Below are 14,563 nucleotides of genomic sequence, written 5' to 3'. Positions count from 1 at the left end.
GCCAAAGTCAAGGCTGTGGCCAAACACAACAGAGGGGGCTTCTGGGAGCCAGTCACGCGGGCAAGCTGGCGCTCACACGGACAGGGGAGGGAGGGATCCTGCTTTCTGTTGCTGGGACTTGACTGACGAGGATTAAAAGCTCTACTTTTCTCTCCATCTCCAAACCACAAGATGTGAAGCGTGGCCATCTCCACGTGGGACATAAGGAGAATAGATAAAGTCTGGTCTCCATGGCCCCCTCCTACCCATATGCAAGCTTGGTGCCTTTCTTCCAACATGGAAAGCCAAGTTCCACCAGGGGACCTGCCTGAAGGAGGCCACCCACCTCGAAGTTCCCTCCTCTGGTGTCATTTCACCTACAGAGGACTTGAAAATAGAGCTCAGCACCCGTCCATCCTACTCCCATCAGTTATAATCAGCTTTGCAGATGGCTTTTAAAAAATAAATCTTCAGGCCCATAAAAATGTTCCTTTACAAGCCCCAGCCTGGCCTCCGATCAGTCCCCACAAGCTCTAACCACCAAGAAACAGAAACAGCAGGTAAGGAAGAGGAGGCTCCCTTCCTGCTTCTCTGCACAGAGCAGAACCATTTAGGGATTGTGACTTAGTCCCTCAGCCGCCCCATAAGGCTCAAAGGTGGGGGTCAGGAAATGGCCCTGTCCTGTTGGTGCTCTGACTCAGCCCAGCTCCACCAAAGCCAACCTGAGTTCCCACACTTGCCCTCACCACTTTCTTAACAGTCTCAGGGTTTAAACAGAGCCTCACACTGTGTGGGTTCCACGTGCACAAGACTCTAAAATCAAAGTAAACCTGAGCCCCAGCTACCTGGTTCAAAGCCTGTTTGGTGCCTGTGGTGACCACAAAGGAAGACTCTCCAAACAAAGGAGGCAGGGAAGGAGTCACAGAAAGGAGGCAAGAAGAGGCAGCAGAGGGGGGCAGGGCTACGAAATCTTCCAGCAGAAGAAGCCAGTTCCCAAAAGCTGCAGTCAGCACCAGAGAAGCCACCAGGGACCCAGGGGGCCTCCAGCTCAGACCCAAGTCTATTCCTGACAGTTAGTCTTTCTACTGAAAAATGCAGAAAAATAGAATTAGCATCCTCCACTATCTTTTCAGTCAACAAAAGTTAACTTCAGGGCTTGGGGACACTGAGTGGCAGGGTGCTTACCTAGCCTGCACGAGGCCCTGGGTTCCGTCCCCAGCACCACAGTGGAAGAAACTTCAGAAAGGCCTATGCCTATCCCCTCTAGTCTCAGGACTCTCTAGTCAAAGACTTGGATTCAAAATCAACTCTACCCCCTTGAAGTTGCAGCCCCCGGTAAAGTCACTTAACCTTTATGAGCCTTACTTTCCCTGGCTATAAAATAGAAATAAGACCCCAAAAGTTGTCTCATCATGATTTATGAAAGAAATCACATCATATTTAATGTGAAAGCATAAATGTTAAAAATCATGAATCATCTCATGAGTACTTAATTACATGCCATCTCCAATATTATTTCACTTATATTTAAAGTTTGTCTCTCATTAAAACAAACTCCTTAATAGCAAACGGGGTGTGTTTGTGTGTGTGAGTACTTTTAGTTTGACCTCGGCATTCTGAGGTCAAACGGCCTGACTTCATCACCTGGCTTAGCACTGGTCACTCCTCTGGGCCTCAATATCCCTGTGGGTAACAAGAAAACCAACAGTCCCTTCCTCAAAACGATGCTGGGCAGACTGAGGTAATCCAAAGCATTTTAATCCAAACCATTTTACCTTTAATCAATATCAACTAAGATCTTTATTTAGTTGGCAAACAGAGACACTGTTAATAAACACTGATTGGCTGGTTGATATAAAACAGGCAACTCTTCCTGGCCTTTCTTTTCCCATCTTCTCTTCCCTTCCCAGGAGGTAGATGGTGTTTATTACCACTGACCTCAGCATCTAGGGCTTATGAAATGCCCAGTTCCCTTTAAGGGCCAAAGGTACCAGCACTGTCACTTCCAGCCCATTCTCTGTGCAATTGTGAGCATGTGACTCTGTGGCTCTGGCTGGGGATCTTCGTCTATAAAGAGTGAATATTCTACATACTTGACCAAGCTGCCGGGAATGTGAAACAGGGCCACCGACAGAATGTGTATGACACACAGTCCACATGCAGGAAGGGTTTCTCTATCCTAACCCCCACCCTGAGGGTGATGGGACTGGAGAGGACCCCATTTCCTCTCAGTGGAGAATCTCCCAGCCCCAGAAGTGGCCCACGGTCGCCAAGGACCAAGCAGGCAGTTTCCAGGGGAACAGCATCCTCTGTATCTACGCCCAGTTCCCATCCTCGGCTGACTTTTATTCTCCTCCTACCTCTGTAGTGGGCTAAGTCACCTTCCCCGCGATTGCTAGGCAACCTCCGGGAGAGGTGCCCTGCCTCCCCATCCTGCCTCTCACCCTGCACCTGGGACCCTGAGGAAAGCTGCCCAAGCCTGTTAACCCCAGCGATGGCAGGAGAGAAGCAATTTAGGCCCAACAGGGCAGCGGGGTGGGACTTTCCCCAAGGACTGGGAAATGAGGAGGGCCTCCCCCGCCCTCCCCAGCCTTCTGTTTGCCTGTGCTTATCTGTCATCTATTCTTAGGCAGTTTCCAAGAAAGGGGCCACATCAGACACCAGGCTTTTTATGAAAGCTGCCCTTCCTGATGATTTTTCTCTCCTCTCTCCCCCATTAGCCCAAATCCTTGGCCCCAGAGTCAAGATGAACAAGGGGGACACACAAATAAGGACAAGCGATGAGGATGGCAGATACCATCAGAACTTCTATGAAAGGGGCTGGAGATGTAATTGGTGGTCGAGCCCTCGGCTAGCATATGCAAGGCCCTGGGTTCCAGCACTCAAAAAAATCAAAATTAAAAAAGAGAAAGGAATTCCTGTGACAGCATTCACCTCTAGGAGGTGAATGACAGGCAACTGTCATTTTCTTCTTTATATTCCATATTACTTAGTCTCTTCTTAGGTTTTTCCACGTTGAGATCTAATTCCTATATCCTCAGCATCACCATTTTGAGGAGCAGAATTCAGCGGTTTTAAATACTTCACGAGGTTGTGCAACCATCACCGCTACCTAATTCTAGAACATCTCCTCACTGGGGTTTTCTTTGTATACATTTGTCTTTGGTTAAATGTTCCAACACACGCTTATGTGTTTCATAAGCATCAGAGCAAAGTCGTGAGGAGTGGAAACACCAGGCCAGGGCGGCCTTGCTTCAGATCCCAGGGCCTCTGCTGGCTGGCTGGACGATCCTGGAAATATCCTGCGTTGCTGAGCCAGTCCCCCCCTCTGCAAAATGGTGAAGCAGTTGTACCCACCTAACAGGGTAAGAGCAAATCTTAGAAAGGGTGAACCATTATAGTAAGAATTTTCTTGACTCTTTTAAACTGTGGAGGGCAGGAGCCAGCACTTTGTGGTGGTGAAGGCAAAGCTGCCTGTTTGAGCAGCATCTCGGGGTGCACAGGATATAAGAAGGTTCTGTTGGGAAGCCACGTTCCCTTTTAAACTCATTCCCGCCCATGTCAGATCTGTGGAGATGATCCAGCTCTGGCTGCTGGGGACAACCAGTTTCTACTCATTGGTCCAAGAGGGGGCTGGATCTGGACCAACTCCTAGCTGCTGTGCTCACACCACCTGGGCTCACACCACCTGGGCTGAATCACCGAGGGGCAGGTCGGGTTCAAGGACACTGCCATACTTGGCTTTGAGGCCTACATATCACTAGGCTGGCCTCACAATGCCCCACTCACCCAAATCCTACCAGATAACCTCCAGGAAGGATATAAACCCATGGGAGAAGGGGAGGCAGGGCCTGACTAACCCTCTCTGGTGGCTCACCCCCCCTGCTGGGGAGGCAGGACTCAGGGAGGCTCTGGCTTGATGCCCAGCTGGGGAACAGGCAGGAACTCTTGGTTGTGCATGGAGAGCAAGGAAGGTGGGCTGGCTCTCAGGGTGACTCTGCACGCTGGTTTGCTGAGTCCCCTGCAAACTCCCTGCTGCCAAGGCTCTTGGCCTCAGTTAGGACCAGTTTGCATGAGCAGTACTTAGTAGGATGCTGGCACCTTCCCAGATAGGGACAGAACCCTGTGCTGAAGAATGAGTAAGGCTAGGGCTGACCTGTCTGAATGGAACCAGGGAATTAGGCTAAAGGGGTTTCCTCTGCCTGTATCCTTTTGGCCATGACCTCTCCAAGGACCTGCAAACAGGAACCATCCCATCCACCTCTAGCCAGAGGTCTGCAGGCCATGCATCAGTGTCCTTGAGGAGAAACTCGGCCTAGTTTGTGTGACCCTTCCTGCAGAGAGGTGGCCCACTGACTGCTGTCAAGGGGGAACAGAGACAGGGTGGGCAGGGAAGGTGCCCCCCGGCTCCACACCAGGCCATTACACACGAAGGGCAGCTCAGTGGGGCTAGCTGGCTGGGATGACGCCAATACCTGCACAGAGGTGTGGGCCTTGACAGCCAGACCTGTGACCTGCTCAGACAGCTTGACCTCAGCAAAGTGAGAGGTCAGCCCTGGGAGGGATCAAAAGAATGAGAAAGAAGCCCAGTGAAGGAGAACAATGGAGGGGGGTGTCCCCAGCGAATGACTCACTGTGGCTCTTCTCGGCCCTTCCAGGCTTCATCCCTCTCCCCTTCTCTGTTCTATTCTCCCTCATGCACATGTCCACACCCAGGGAACGTGGCTTCCCAACAGAGCCTTCTTATATCCCATGCACCCTGAGACACCACTCAGCAGGCACCTTTGCCTTCGCCACCACCCCAGGACAAAGTGCTAGTGCCTGCCCTCCATGGCCAATGTGTCTGTCTTGGCCACTCCCATAGTGATTTCTTGACCCCACACACAGAAAGCAGAGCATCTGATGTGTTCAATTAACACCCGCTGACCAACTCTGCAGGAGGAATGGCCAGCATTCTTAGGCTAGGAAGGAGCTGGATGGGCTCTTTCCTCTAGCCACACAGAAGCATGGCCATGAGACCAGGTCACATCTCAGGCTGCCCCACCCTGGCTCTAGACCCACAGGAGGGACCATGTCTTGTGTGACAAGTCCTCAAGCCATATTTACGGTTTGTGGTTATTGGCCAGGTGCCCAGCCCCAGGCCTTCCCTCAGAAGATGGAAAGACAGGGGGCCTTGCAACACCTCCCCAAGAAGTGAGATTCAAGCCAACAAGTTTCTTCCTTTTCTTCCTCAGAAGGCCACATAGTGACCACGCAGCCTGCAGGAGCCTGCCAGCCTCCCTCCCACACACCCAACTCCAGTGCTCAGCAACACTGAGGCCGTTGGAGGGCCCCTGGAGGGCTGCCATTCCTCAAAACTGGAAAATCTGGTGCACGGTTATCTTCTACCTGCCTGACCCAGGGCCAACTGGCCCCAGAAGCCTGATGGTCCAGCCCCTGACCCTCCCAATAACTTGTCAACCAGCAGGGCACCTGTTCTCAGCACAACCACGTGGAACAGGTGGAGAACAGGCTTGTTGCATCAAGTCCTGGGTAAAGTGGGGCTGGACAAGCTGCTGGAAAGTGTGGGCAAGACCCAAAGAATGCCCTCAGCTACACATTCCTGGGCTAACTGGCACACAGAGGTCATTTATACCAAATGGTCATTTTTCCTGTACCCTAATAAGCAGATAATTTTTGGGGGGGCGGGGGGCGTGTACGAAGGATGCTTAACCACTGAGCCACATCCCCATCACTTTTTGGTATTTTATTTAGAGATAGGGTCTTACCGAGTTGCTTAGGGCCTCACTAAATTGCTGAGGCTGGCTTGGAAATCATGATCCTCCTGTCTCAGCCTCCCAAGCCATTGGGATTATAGGCGTGCACCATCATGCCTGTCCCCAGACACAATTTTTAAGCACTTGGAACATCTATCCCTTCATTCTGTATACCAAGTAGGAAAGGGCAAGCAAGGGAGCCTACCTCATTCCCCAGGTGAAGAGATTGTACAATCAGAGGGGTTTAGTGACTTGAAATGAACTCAGGGTTAGAGACGAAGGACAACACAAGTCCCATATGCTTCAAGCCAACCTGGCTTGTTAAAGATAGGTTTATAGTCTATGTCTTGCCTATTGGGTAAAAGCCATAGGCACTCTGGTTTCTCCAAAGAGTTAACAATGATTGAGCACTCACTATATGCTAGGTGCTATGCTAACTCTCCTACAAACATAGCTTCCCTTAAACCTCCACCAAAACTGTATCAGGCAGGAACGATATTATTTCCATTTCTCCAAAGGTATCATCAGGCACAGAGAGGTAAGTGGCTTGCCCAACGGAGCCCAGCCAGTCAATGGAAAAGCCAAGATTTGGATTCCCCAGTGTGCCCAGAGCACATTTATCTGAGGAGGCTGTAATCAGGATGCAGCCCCAGGATAGGGTAGTTGATCTGGAATATAAAGCATTTCACTTCCACTCCCAATCCCCAGCCTGGGACTGGAAGCCAGAAATAATGCCATTTATCCAGTTTTTCAGTGATACTTCTTAACCAGGCCACCTACAACAGTGCTGCCCCTGTGATGGGCACTCGGAATTCAGGAGAGAACAGGACAGGCTGGGTCTCTCGGTGCCAAGGACACTGGCATGGGGTGAAGCCATCAGGAGTGGAGAACAGTCTCAAGATGGAAAACCCAGTTTTTTCTCTTTCAGGTTTCATTTCCACCAGGCATTACCCTGGTGTGGGATGTCCTGTCCTTCCCCAGGTAAACCCATCCACAGTAGGCCTTCCTCTCTGCAGCCCTCCACCTTGATTTGTGTCTTTGGTTTATGTCCTGCAATGGTCTCCTGTCCAGAAGTGAGCCTAAGCCAGGAGGCCTCACCCCAGACTCTCCTGATCAGCCTATCTCCCAGCTGCACCCTATTGAGTAGTTTCTGGCAATTCCATATGGAATAGAGAATTGCTGTTCTGAGGTCCACCTGAATTGCTGACCCACTGAACAGAGATACAATTAAAAGGTTGTTATAGGCTGGGGTTGTGGTCCAGTGGTAGAACGCTTGCCTAACACATGGGAGGCACTGGGTTTGAGTCTCAGCACCACATAAAAATAAATAAAATAAAGGCATTGTGTCCATCTACAAAAAAAAAAAAAAGGTTGTTGATTTAACCCACTGAGTTTTAAAATTTATTGCACAACCAAAGATAACCAGAATATAAGTGTAACAAAAGTAATTATAAATACTGGAGCTTATAAATGAAGTTATACATGGATGTTTTCTCTCTCTCTTTTTTTTTTTTTAAGAGAGAGAGAGAGAGAGAGAGAGAGAATTTTAAAATATTTTTTTTTTTTTAGTTATCGGCAGACACAACATCTTTGTTTGTATGTGGTGCTGAAGATCGAACCCGGGCTGCACACATGCCAGGCAAGCGCGCTCCCCAGCCCTGGATGTTTTCTCTTAAAAAAAAACGAACGAAGCCTGTCTCCCTATGACCTGGGTTGGCATGGATACAGAATTAGGGTCTGGGCTTAATCCACAGCCATCTTCATTCACCTGCCAAGGCCACCTCTTTGTTTCAACATCCATTCACTCTACAAATATTGATTAAGCTTCTCCATATAAAGAAGCCCTGAGGCTGGCACCTGTGGGAACACACGTTCAACCAGAATCTCCAGGACTTCAGAGGCAAAAGGGAGAATGCAATTTTACAGCACAGCTGCCATTTTACACATCTTCTCCAATCAACATACATCAACTCATTTTTATACATAAGGACTTGATGGTTCCAAGAAGAACCTGCCCGAGGTCACAAGTACAGAGCCAGGCTCCTGCTCCTAGTCTACGTTCCCTTTGTCTGCCTGACACCTGCATGTACATACATACACATACAGGCACACTCAAGATCCATGAGACAATGAGCCGGGATCCTGAAAAGAACAATTGCTCCTAGGAAAGATGGTTCAGAACTCAGCCTGGAAGATCGGGAAGACTCTGGAAGTCAGTCAAGTATAGGAAGCTCCTCTACTTCACATACTCTGTTCCCAGAGCACTGCAATCTGGGTCTGGAGGTATGGAGACCAGCCTGAACAACTCTGTACTAAAATATTCTTGGAAGGGACAAGTCACAGCCAACCCCAGGCAGCTCCTTGAGTTGTGCCTCCTGCCTGCTTAGACTCCCACCTGCATCTGCACCAGGCCTCAACTCCATCAATGAAGTATTTCCTACTGTACTGCCTAATCAAAACTCCACAAGAGCCCTGGAAGGTTGGCAGGGCAGGAATGAAGCCGTTTACAAACAAGGAAAAATAATGGAAGCACCCCAAAACAGGGACCTGGTCTGTCTTGCTCAGTGCCCTGCGCCCAGCACCTAGAACCATGCATGGCTCAGAGTCAGTGCTCACAAAGCCATCTGTGGAACAATCTAATGAAAGTTCAGAGAAGTAAGTGACTGCCCAAAGTCTCAGAAATAGCCATGGTTGCCCCAAGGGTAAAAACAGAGTCTTCAGTCTCCTACCTGGTAACCCTGGGTTCCAAGGTACAGTGCCCTACCTCCCATACCTCCTCTGCCTCCCTCTCCAATGACTGGTCTCTGTCCTCTTGTGGACCCTGGAGAGTGTTAAAACCTACAAGTAGCTTTAAGTCTTATGTAATATCAACTCCTTATATCCCTATCACGATGCTGAGATACGTGCAGGAAAGAAGTTCTGCCAAAAAGGAAACCGAGGCCCACAAAAGGTGACAGACAATTAAATGGCAGGAGAAAATTTAAAAAAAAAAAAAAAAAAAAAAACCTAGGCCAAACCAGGAACAGTGGCACACACCTGTAATCACAGCAACTTGGGAGGCTAAGGCAAGAGAATCTTAAAATCAAGGCCAGCCTCAGCAACTTAGTGAGAATCTCAGCAACTTAGCAAGATCCTGTCTCAAAAAATGAAAAAAAAAAAAAAAAAAAAAAAATTTTTTAAAGGGTGCTGGGGATGTGGCTCAGTGGTGAAGCACACCTGAGTTCAACTCCTAGTACCAAAAAAAAAAAGAAACTTGGACCTGATTTTCCAAGTCAGAACCAGAGACACTTCTGACAGTTTCTGGCCAGGAACCCTAACAAAGCAGGTGAGAGCCCCTGGTCCAGAGATCCTGTCTCTGGATGCCAGGCCCTGCTGTACTGCCTCCTTCCACCCAAAGGAGGGGCAAGTGAGGAGAAGCTGGGCTCAGGACTGGCTACTTCCCCTCTCTGGCTCATTTCCTCATCCTCATGTGTGCCTGGCTCACAGAGCTGATGGGTACAACTAATCTAGGTGACATGATTAGAACAGTGCCTGGCACACATCAGCCCTTGCAGCCCCTGACACTGCTGCCTTCGCCTCCTAGATGACCAAATTTCCCAGATGATCTGCTCCTACCAGCTCAGAATCCTGGGAATTAATCCTGTTGTTAGGTGAATGTGAGAACGGGAGTGTGACCCTGGTGAGAGTTGATGGGTTACTTTTGCACTCCTTCATTCACTCAGTAAAACTGAATGTTATGTGTAGGACAAGGGGCCTCTCTGTCCCCCAGGAACTGGGTCTCACAGCCCTTACAGGGACCAGGTTCCTAGAAAGCTCTATCACTCCTACCCATCCCAGGCACAAGTTAAGGCTTCAAGCAGAGACTTCTCTACTACTCCCCATGGACGATCCCAAAATGTCCATCATCCTAATCCCTCTTCTCCTGTCCAATTTAAATTAAAATCCGTTTAGACTAAAATTTTTCTTTAAAAAGAAAGGTCACCCTTGGACACAATGCCTATATGTACTTATTTTTATGTGGTGCTGAGGATCAAACCCAAGGCCTCGCACATGCTATAAGAGTGCTCTACCACTGAGCCACAACCCCAGTCCCATTTAGATTTAAATTTAAAATTATTTTCAAGGGGCTGGGGTTGTGGCTCAGTGACAGAGCACTTGCCTCACACATGTGAGGCACTGGGTTCAATCTTCAGCACCACATACAAATAAACAAAATAGGTATTGTGCCCAGATATAACTAAAAAAATATTTTTAAAAAATTATTTTCAAGGAGGCTTTACCTTGAAATTAAAAATTTAAAGAGAGAGAGAGAGAGAGAGAGAGGGGCATCCCACCCCAGCCTTATTCCTCATGGAGATCTCCAAATTGCTCACTCAACCTTCAGTTCCATCAACAGCTCAATGGTCCCAGGAAGTAAGCTAAATAGGGGGGGGGGGGGGCTGGCAACAGCCCCTCAGCCCCCAGCTCTCCCTTACGAAGCTGACAGGAAGATGGGTAGGGTGTGTTTAAGCAACTGCTAAATTACAAAGAAGTCAGTTCAGAGCCAGGGGAATCTTCCCAGGTTGATGTCCTCTAGTGCCAGGCCCAGCAGAAGCCCAGGCACATGGACCTCGGGTCACCAGTCTGAGGAAGCCCATTGTGGTGTGTTTCAAATTACCTCTGCGTGTCTGATGAAGTGAGTAAAAGGGAACGGTTTCAGGGCTTAGGATTCCTGAGTGAGCTAATACAGGATGCCTTTGGCTAAAAAAAAAAAAAAAAAAAAAAAAAAAAAAAAAAAAAAACTTCAGTCGGCTCTCTAAACTCCCCCCCTTTTAAGTTTAAAAAAGGGAATGAATGTTACCATTTTTGGACATGAGCATTCTCCCTTAAGCCCAGCCCTAACCGCACTATCCAGAGGGACGCGCCATCCTGCCCCCCCCCATTCCCAGATCAGCGGGGGAGGGGGGTATGAAACCGGGAGGGACCGGATGGGAGCGGGCAGCTGGGGGGGTGGGGTTCAGGGTACGTGGCTGCCTGGGGCAAGGGCTCACAGAGCAGGCAGGAAGCAGCGGCGGGGTTGGTGCGCCCTCCTCCAACAAGAGTGGTTTCTGACCTCTTCCTACCACTAGCCACTATGCCCGGGTCCCATCGCCAGCTTCCCAGCCCCAAGCCCCAGTGGCGCAGCGCGTACCCTGCACACGGCGCCAGGGACGCAGCTCCGTGGTTAAGCAGGGATCCCCACTGACCCCAGATAGCTCCGGAGACTGTTACTCATTCTAGAGACCCTCAACTCGAATCAAATTAGCTTTCCTCCCAGGAAAAGAGCAGGTATGGTAGTAACAGGACGCAGACGCAAAGCTTGCAGCTACCGACCCACAGAGTTAAGCAATAAAACGGTTCTCGGTCCTGACCCCGCCCCCACAAGGCCGGCTGGAAAGCCAGCGGACGCCCCCCAGGTTTTCTCGGCCCCAGCCACACTCCAGCAGGTCCACTTCCAGTCAGATCCGAAGACCGCCGCCAAGCCCCCCAGCGCTAGCTCTCCGACCGCCTGCGAGCTGGAGCTAGGGAGCCTAGAGACGGGGGCAGCTGGCCCCTCAGGTACTGAGCCCTGGGCGGCCCAGGAAGCGCGCTGCCACAGCACGCCATATGGAGGCGACCAGGGGGCGGGGAAGGGAAGGGAAGGGAAAACCGATACCCATAGGCAGCCACCGAGCTGGGGTCTCAGCCCCAACCTCAGGAGCACCGCCTCCGCTCCCTGCCTACGCGGGGATGGTGGCAGCAGTAGTCGGGTGGCCTGAATCACCCGCCTCAAGGAGACCTGCCCGCCGGCGGCGCCACCTCCCCGTGCCGGAGCTCGCCGTTCGCGGGCTCTGGGGCAGGGGCGCTCCCAGCTTCCGCCCCGAGCCTGTAACCCAACACCCCACCTCGCGGTGGCCGCGCAGTCCCCGCCCCCGCCCGTGCGCGCCCGGAACCCGTTCCGAGCCCGGAGCCCGAAGCGCGGCAGGCAGAGCAGAGCAGGTCCCAGCTGGGGGCTGGGGGCGGCGGTGGGAGGGCGAGGGCGGCTAACCTTTCTCTGCTGCTTCTCCCAGGCCGGGTCCAGAAGCAGGTCCCGGTCCCAGTCCTCTTCGGGCTGCATGTAGTCATTGGTTTGCTGTGAATCATAATGGTCCATGATGGTGTGCGCGTGGTAGGGGCTGAATTTCTTCCTCCACCTTCTCTACGGGCGACGGCGGCGGCTGCCCCGGCGTGGGGAGGGAGTCGGCCGGACTGGGCTGGGCTGGCGGGGCCGGGCTAGCTCCCCTGCGCCGGTTCCGCCGCGGCGCTGCTCGAGGAGGCTGCGAGTGCTGGCGGAGACAGCGGCGGCTGGAGCTCGCGGACTGCCTGCCTCGGGGCGGGCGCTCGGACCTGGTCTCCACGCACACTGAGCCCGGCGGACACACTCGCGCTGCGGGAGCCGAGGCGGGCGGGGGCGGGGGAAAGGGGCAGAGCCCTCCCGAGGTTCTCCATTGGCCAGACCGAGTTGCCCAAACTTCCCCCCATCGCCTCTCATTGGGAATTCCTGGCATCCGTCAGGCGGGCTGCGGTGCATATAGGTGGACTAGGCGGCCCCCTCCCGGCGCGCACGCCCCCGCCCACTCTCCGGGTTCCCACTCACCCGCGGCTCATGTGACACCAGCTTAAGCTGAACAGGACCGAAGCCGGGGACGCCTCCAGAGCTCGGGGACCAAGCGACAGCGCGCTTGGGAACCCCGGGAGCCACCGGGAATTGGACCCATTCCCCGCCCGGGAGAAGGCCCCGAACTTGGGCGCACAGGCGTTGTTGCGCTCCCACGCGTGCTTCAAACCCCCGGCCCGGCGGGGGCTGGAGAAGCGCGGAGAAACCAAAGGAGCATTTTATTTTTTCCTTCTCAGGGAACCTGGTCTGGACGAGTCGGCACCCTAGGAAAGGGGGCGGGGAGGGGCCCCTTAGGGGAAAGGAATTTCCTGGGAATTTCCTGACTCCACCACCATCCCCGCCCCTCCCGGGGCGACCCGGCTGATCCCAGCCCTGTGGGAGCCAGGTTTCTCGCCAATAAACGTCTTTCTGAGGCCACTGAGCTTTCCCGCGTCCATACAGGGTCCTCTACGGGCCGGCGCTTAGACTCGGGGGACTGCTCCGCCGCGGGCTTTCTGGGTGGAGGCTGCGTTGCCCGGCTCCCCGGTATTCCCGCGGGCAAGCTTTGTGGCTGGAGCTATCTTTGATTGGCCTTCCCCTTCACACAGACCCTCAGCACCACCCTAAAAACTGGGAAGAAGGGCCCTACAGCATAGCCCCTTGCCATAAACACACACCTGACATATGAGGAAACTAAGGTCCGAAGAGCTGAGCTGGACAAGAGTTTTAGCAGGCTCAGGACTCCGAAGGCCAATACTGTAACCTTATGCCCAATAAACAAAGCCTTACTGTTACTGGATGAGGAAGGAGAACAAGATTGACTATACTGCTGCTTGGAACCTGGATGGCCTTTCTCAGACCTAAGAAGAATGAAACCTGTTAGTCCAGCCATGATAGCTCCCAGGGAGAGGCAGGGCTCACATCCAGATGGGCTCCCCTGTGGGATGGTGAGTCTAGAAATCAGTAGTCATTTCTTCAATAGATGGTTCCCACGTGGACAGTGGAAGTGTCAGTGTCACCACTATACCTACCATGGTAGGGCTTAATTTATATAGTCATCCTTCCTTTTCAGGAGGATTGATTCCAAGACCCCTGCAGATACCAAAATCTACAGATGCTCAAGTCTGTTACATAAAATGGCATAATATTATGTAAAACCTACATACATCCTCCTGTATACTTTGAATCATCTCTAGGTTACTTACGATACTAATACAATGTAAATGTTATGTAAATAGTTGTTACACTGTATTGTGAAGGGAATAATGACAAAAGAAAAAGAAGTGTATACATTCATCAATTTTCCCCCAGGATATTTTCAATCTGGTTGGTTGCATAGCAGATTCAGAAGCATGAAAATGGAAGGACAACTGTATTTGGAGAATGAATGGCTAGGTCAACTGCAAAACACAAACACACATGAGTTCACAAGCAAATATGTCAATCCAGAGGTGAGTGAAGGAGTTAGAAGAAAACATTCACTGACAGGAAATTCCCTGAACTAAAATACTTGAGAGGCCATGTATGGAAAAGGCAAAGAAAGTGCCTCTGATTCTTGGAGAAGCCAGCTGATGCTGTTGTAAGCAGATATTGGCAGTGTTGGTCCACGCACCATTAGTCACCCACACACGTTTATGCAAGTGTCACCATCAGCACGGTGCCTTCCACAAGCTGCTGGCCAAGGAAGCACTGCTTCTGAGCCACAGAGACAGTGGATTTATGGACTATTTTATAACCACTTCTAAACTATGGCTCTAAACCTAACATAGAGGGTAATGATGGTGCTATATCTATTTATTCACTCAATAAATATTTCTGAGCACTGTCTGTTAGGAAATGTGCTAGATGTGGTATACATAGAGATGAAAAAGACACAATCTCTGCCCCACGCAGCCCAGCAAGGGCAGATGCAGAAACAAAACTGTGATGCAGAGAGTGGATGCAGGAAGAGATCTAAGGGGGTTCTATAGGCACACAGAGGAGGAGCACAAAGCTGCATGGGAAAGGAGGCCTGTGTTTACCTTTTTGAAGGAGGAGAAACTTGAGTGAGACTTAAGGAATGAGAGACAGAGTGTGGGAGCTCATTCCAGGCAGAAGAAACAGCATAAGCTAACAGGGACAGGAACCAGCAGGGTATACAGAGGAATGCCTCCCATGGGCTGGAATGGGCTGGAACAAGGCCAGGTGGGGCAGG

The 14,563-nt window shown here is 51.3% G+C and overlaps 1 protein-coding gene across 3 annotated transcripts in view; it reads right to left on the bottom strand.

Annotated features, from left to right (window-relative positions):
• Window positions 1-12,169, bottom strand: part of Actn1 (actinin alpha 1) — a 93,944-nt gene extending 81,775 nt beyond the window's left edge. For all 3 annotated transcript variants that reach the window (XM_076850325.2, XM_076850323.2, XM_076850324.2), the window contains exon 1: window positions 11,782-12,169. In XM_076850325.2, coding sequence (XP_076706440.1) covers window positions 11,782-11,886 — 105 coding nt within the window. In that variant the 5' untranslated portion in view covers window positions 11,887-12,169. The remainder of the gene's footprint in view (window positions 1-11,781) is intronic.
• Between the last annotated feature and the right edge of the window lie 2,394 nt (window positions 12,170-14,563).

Source organism: Callospermophilus lateralis, chromosome 3 (assembly GCF_048772815.1).
Source record: "Callospermophilus lateralis isolate mCalLat2 chromosome 3, mCalLat2.hap1, whole genome shotgun sequence".
In the NCBI taxonomy this organism is placed as follows: domain Eukaryota; kingdom Metazoa; phylum Chordata; class Mammalia; order Rodentia; family Sciuridae; genus Callospermophilus; species Callospermophilus lateralis.
The sequence above is the reverse complement of the archived record's forward strand: the minus strand, read 5'-3'. Positions and strand labels throughout refer to the sequence as shown.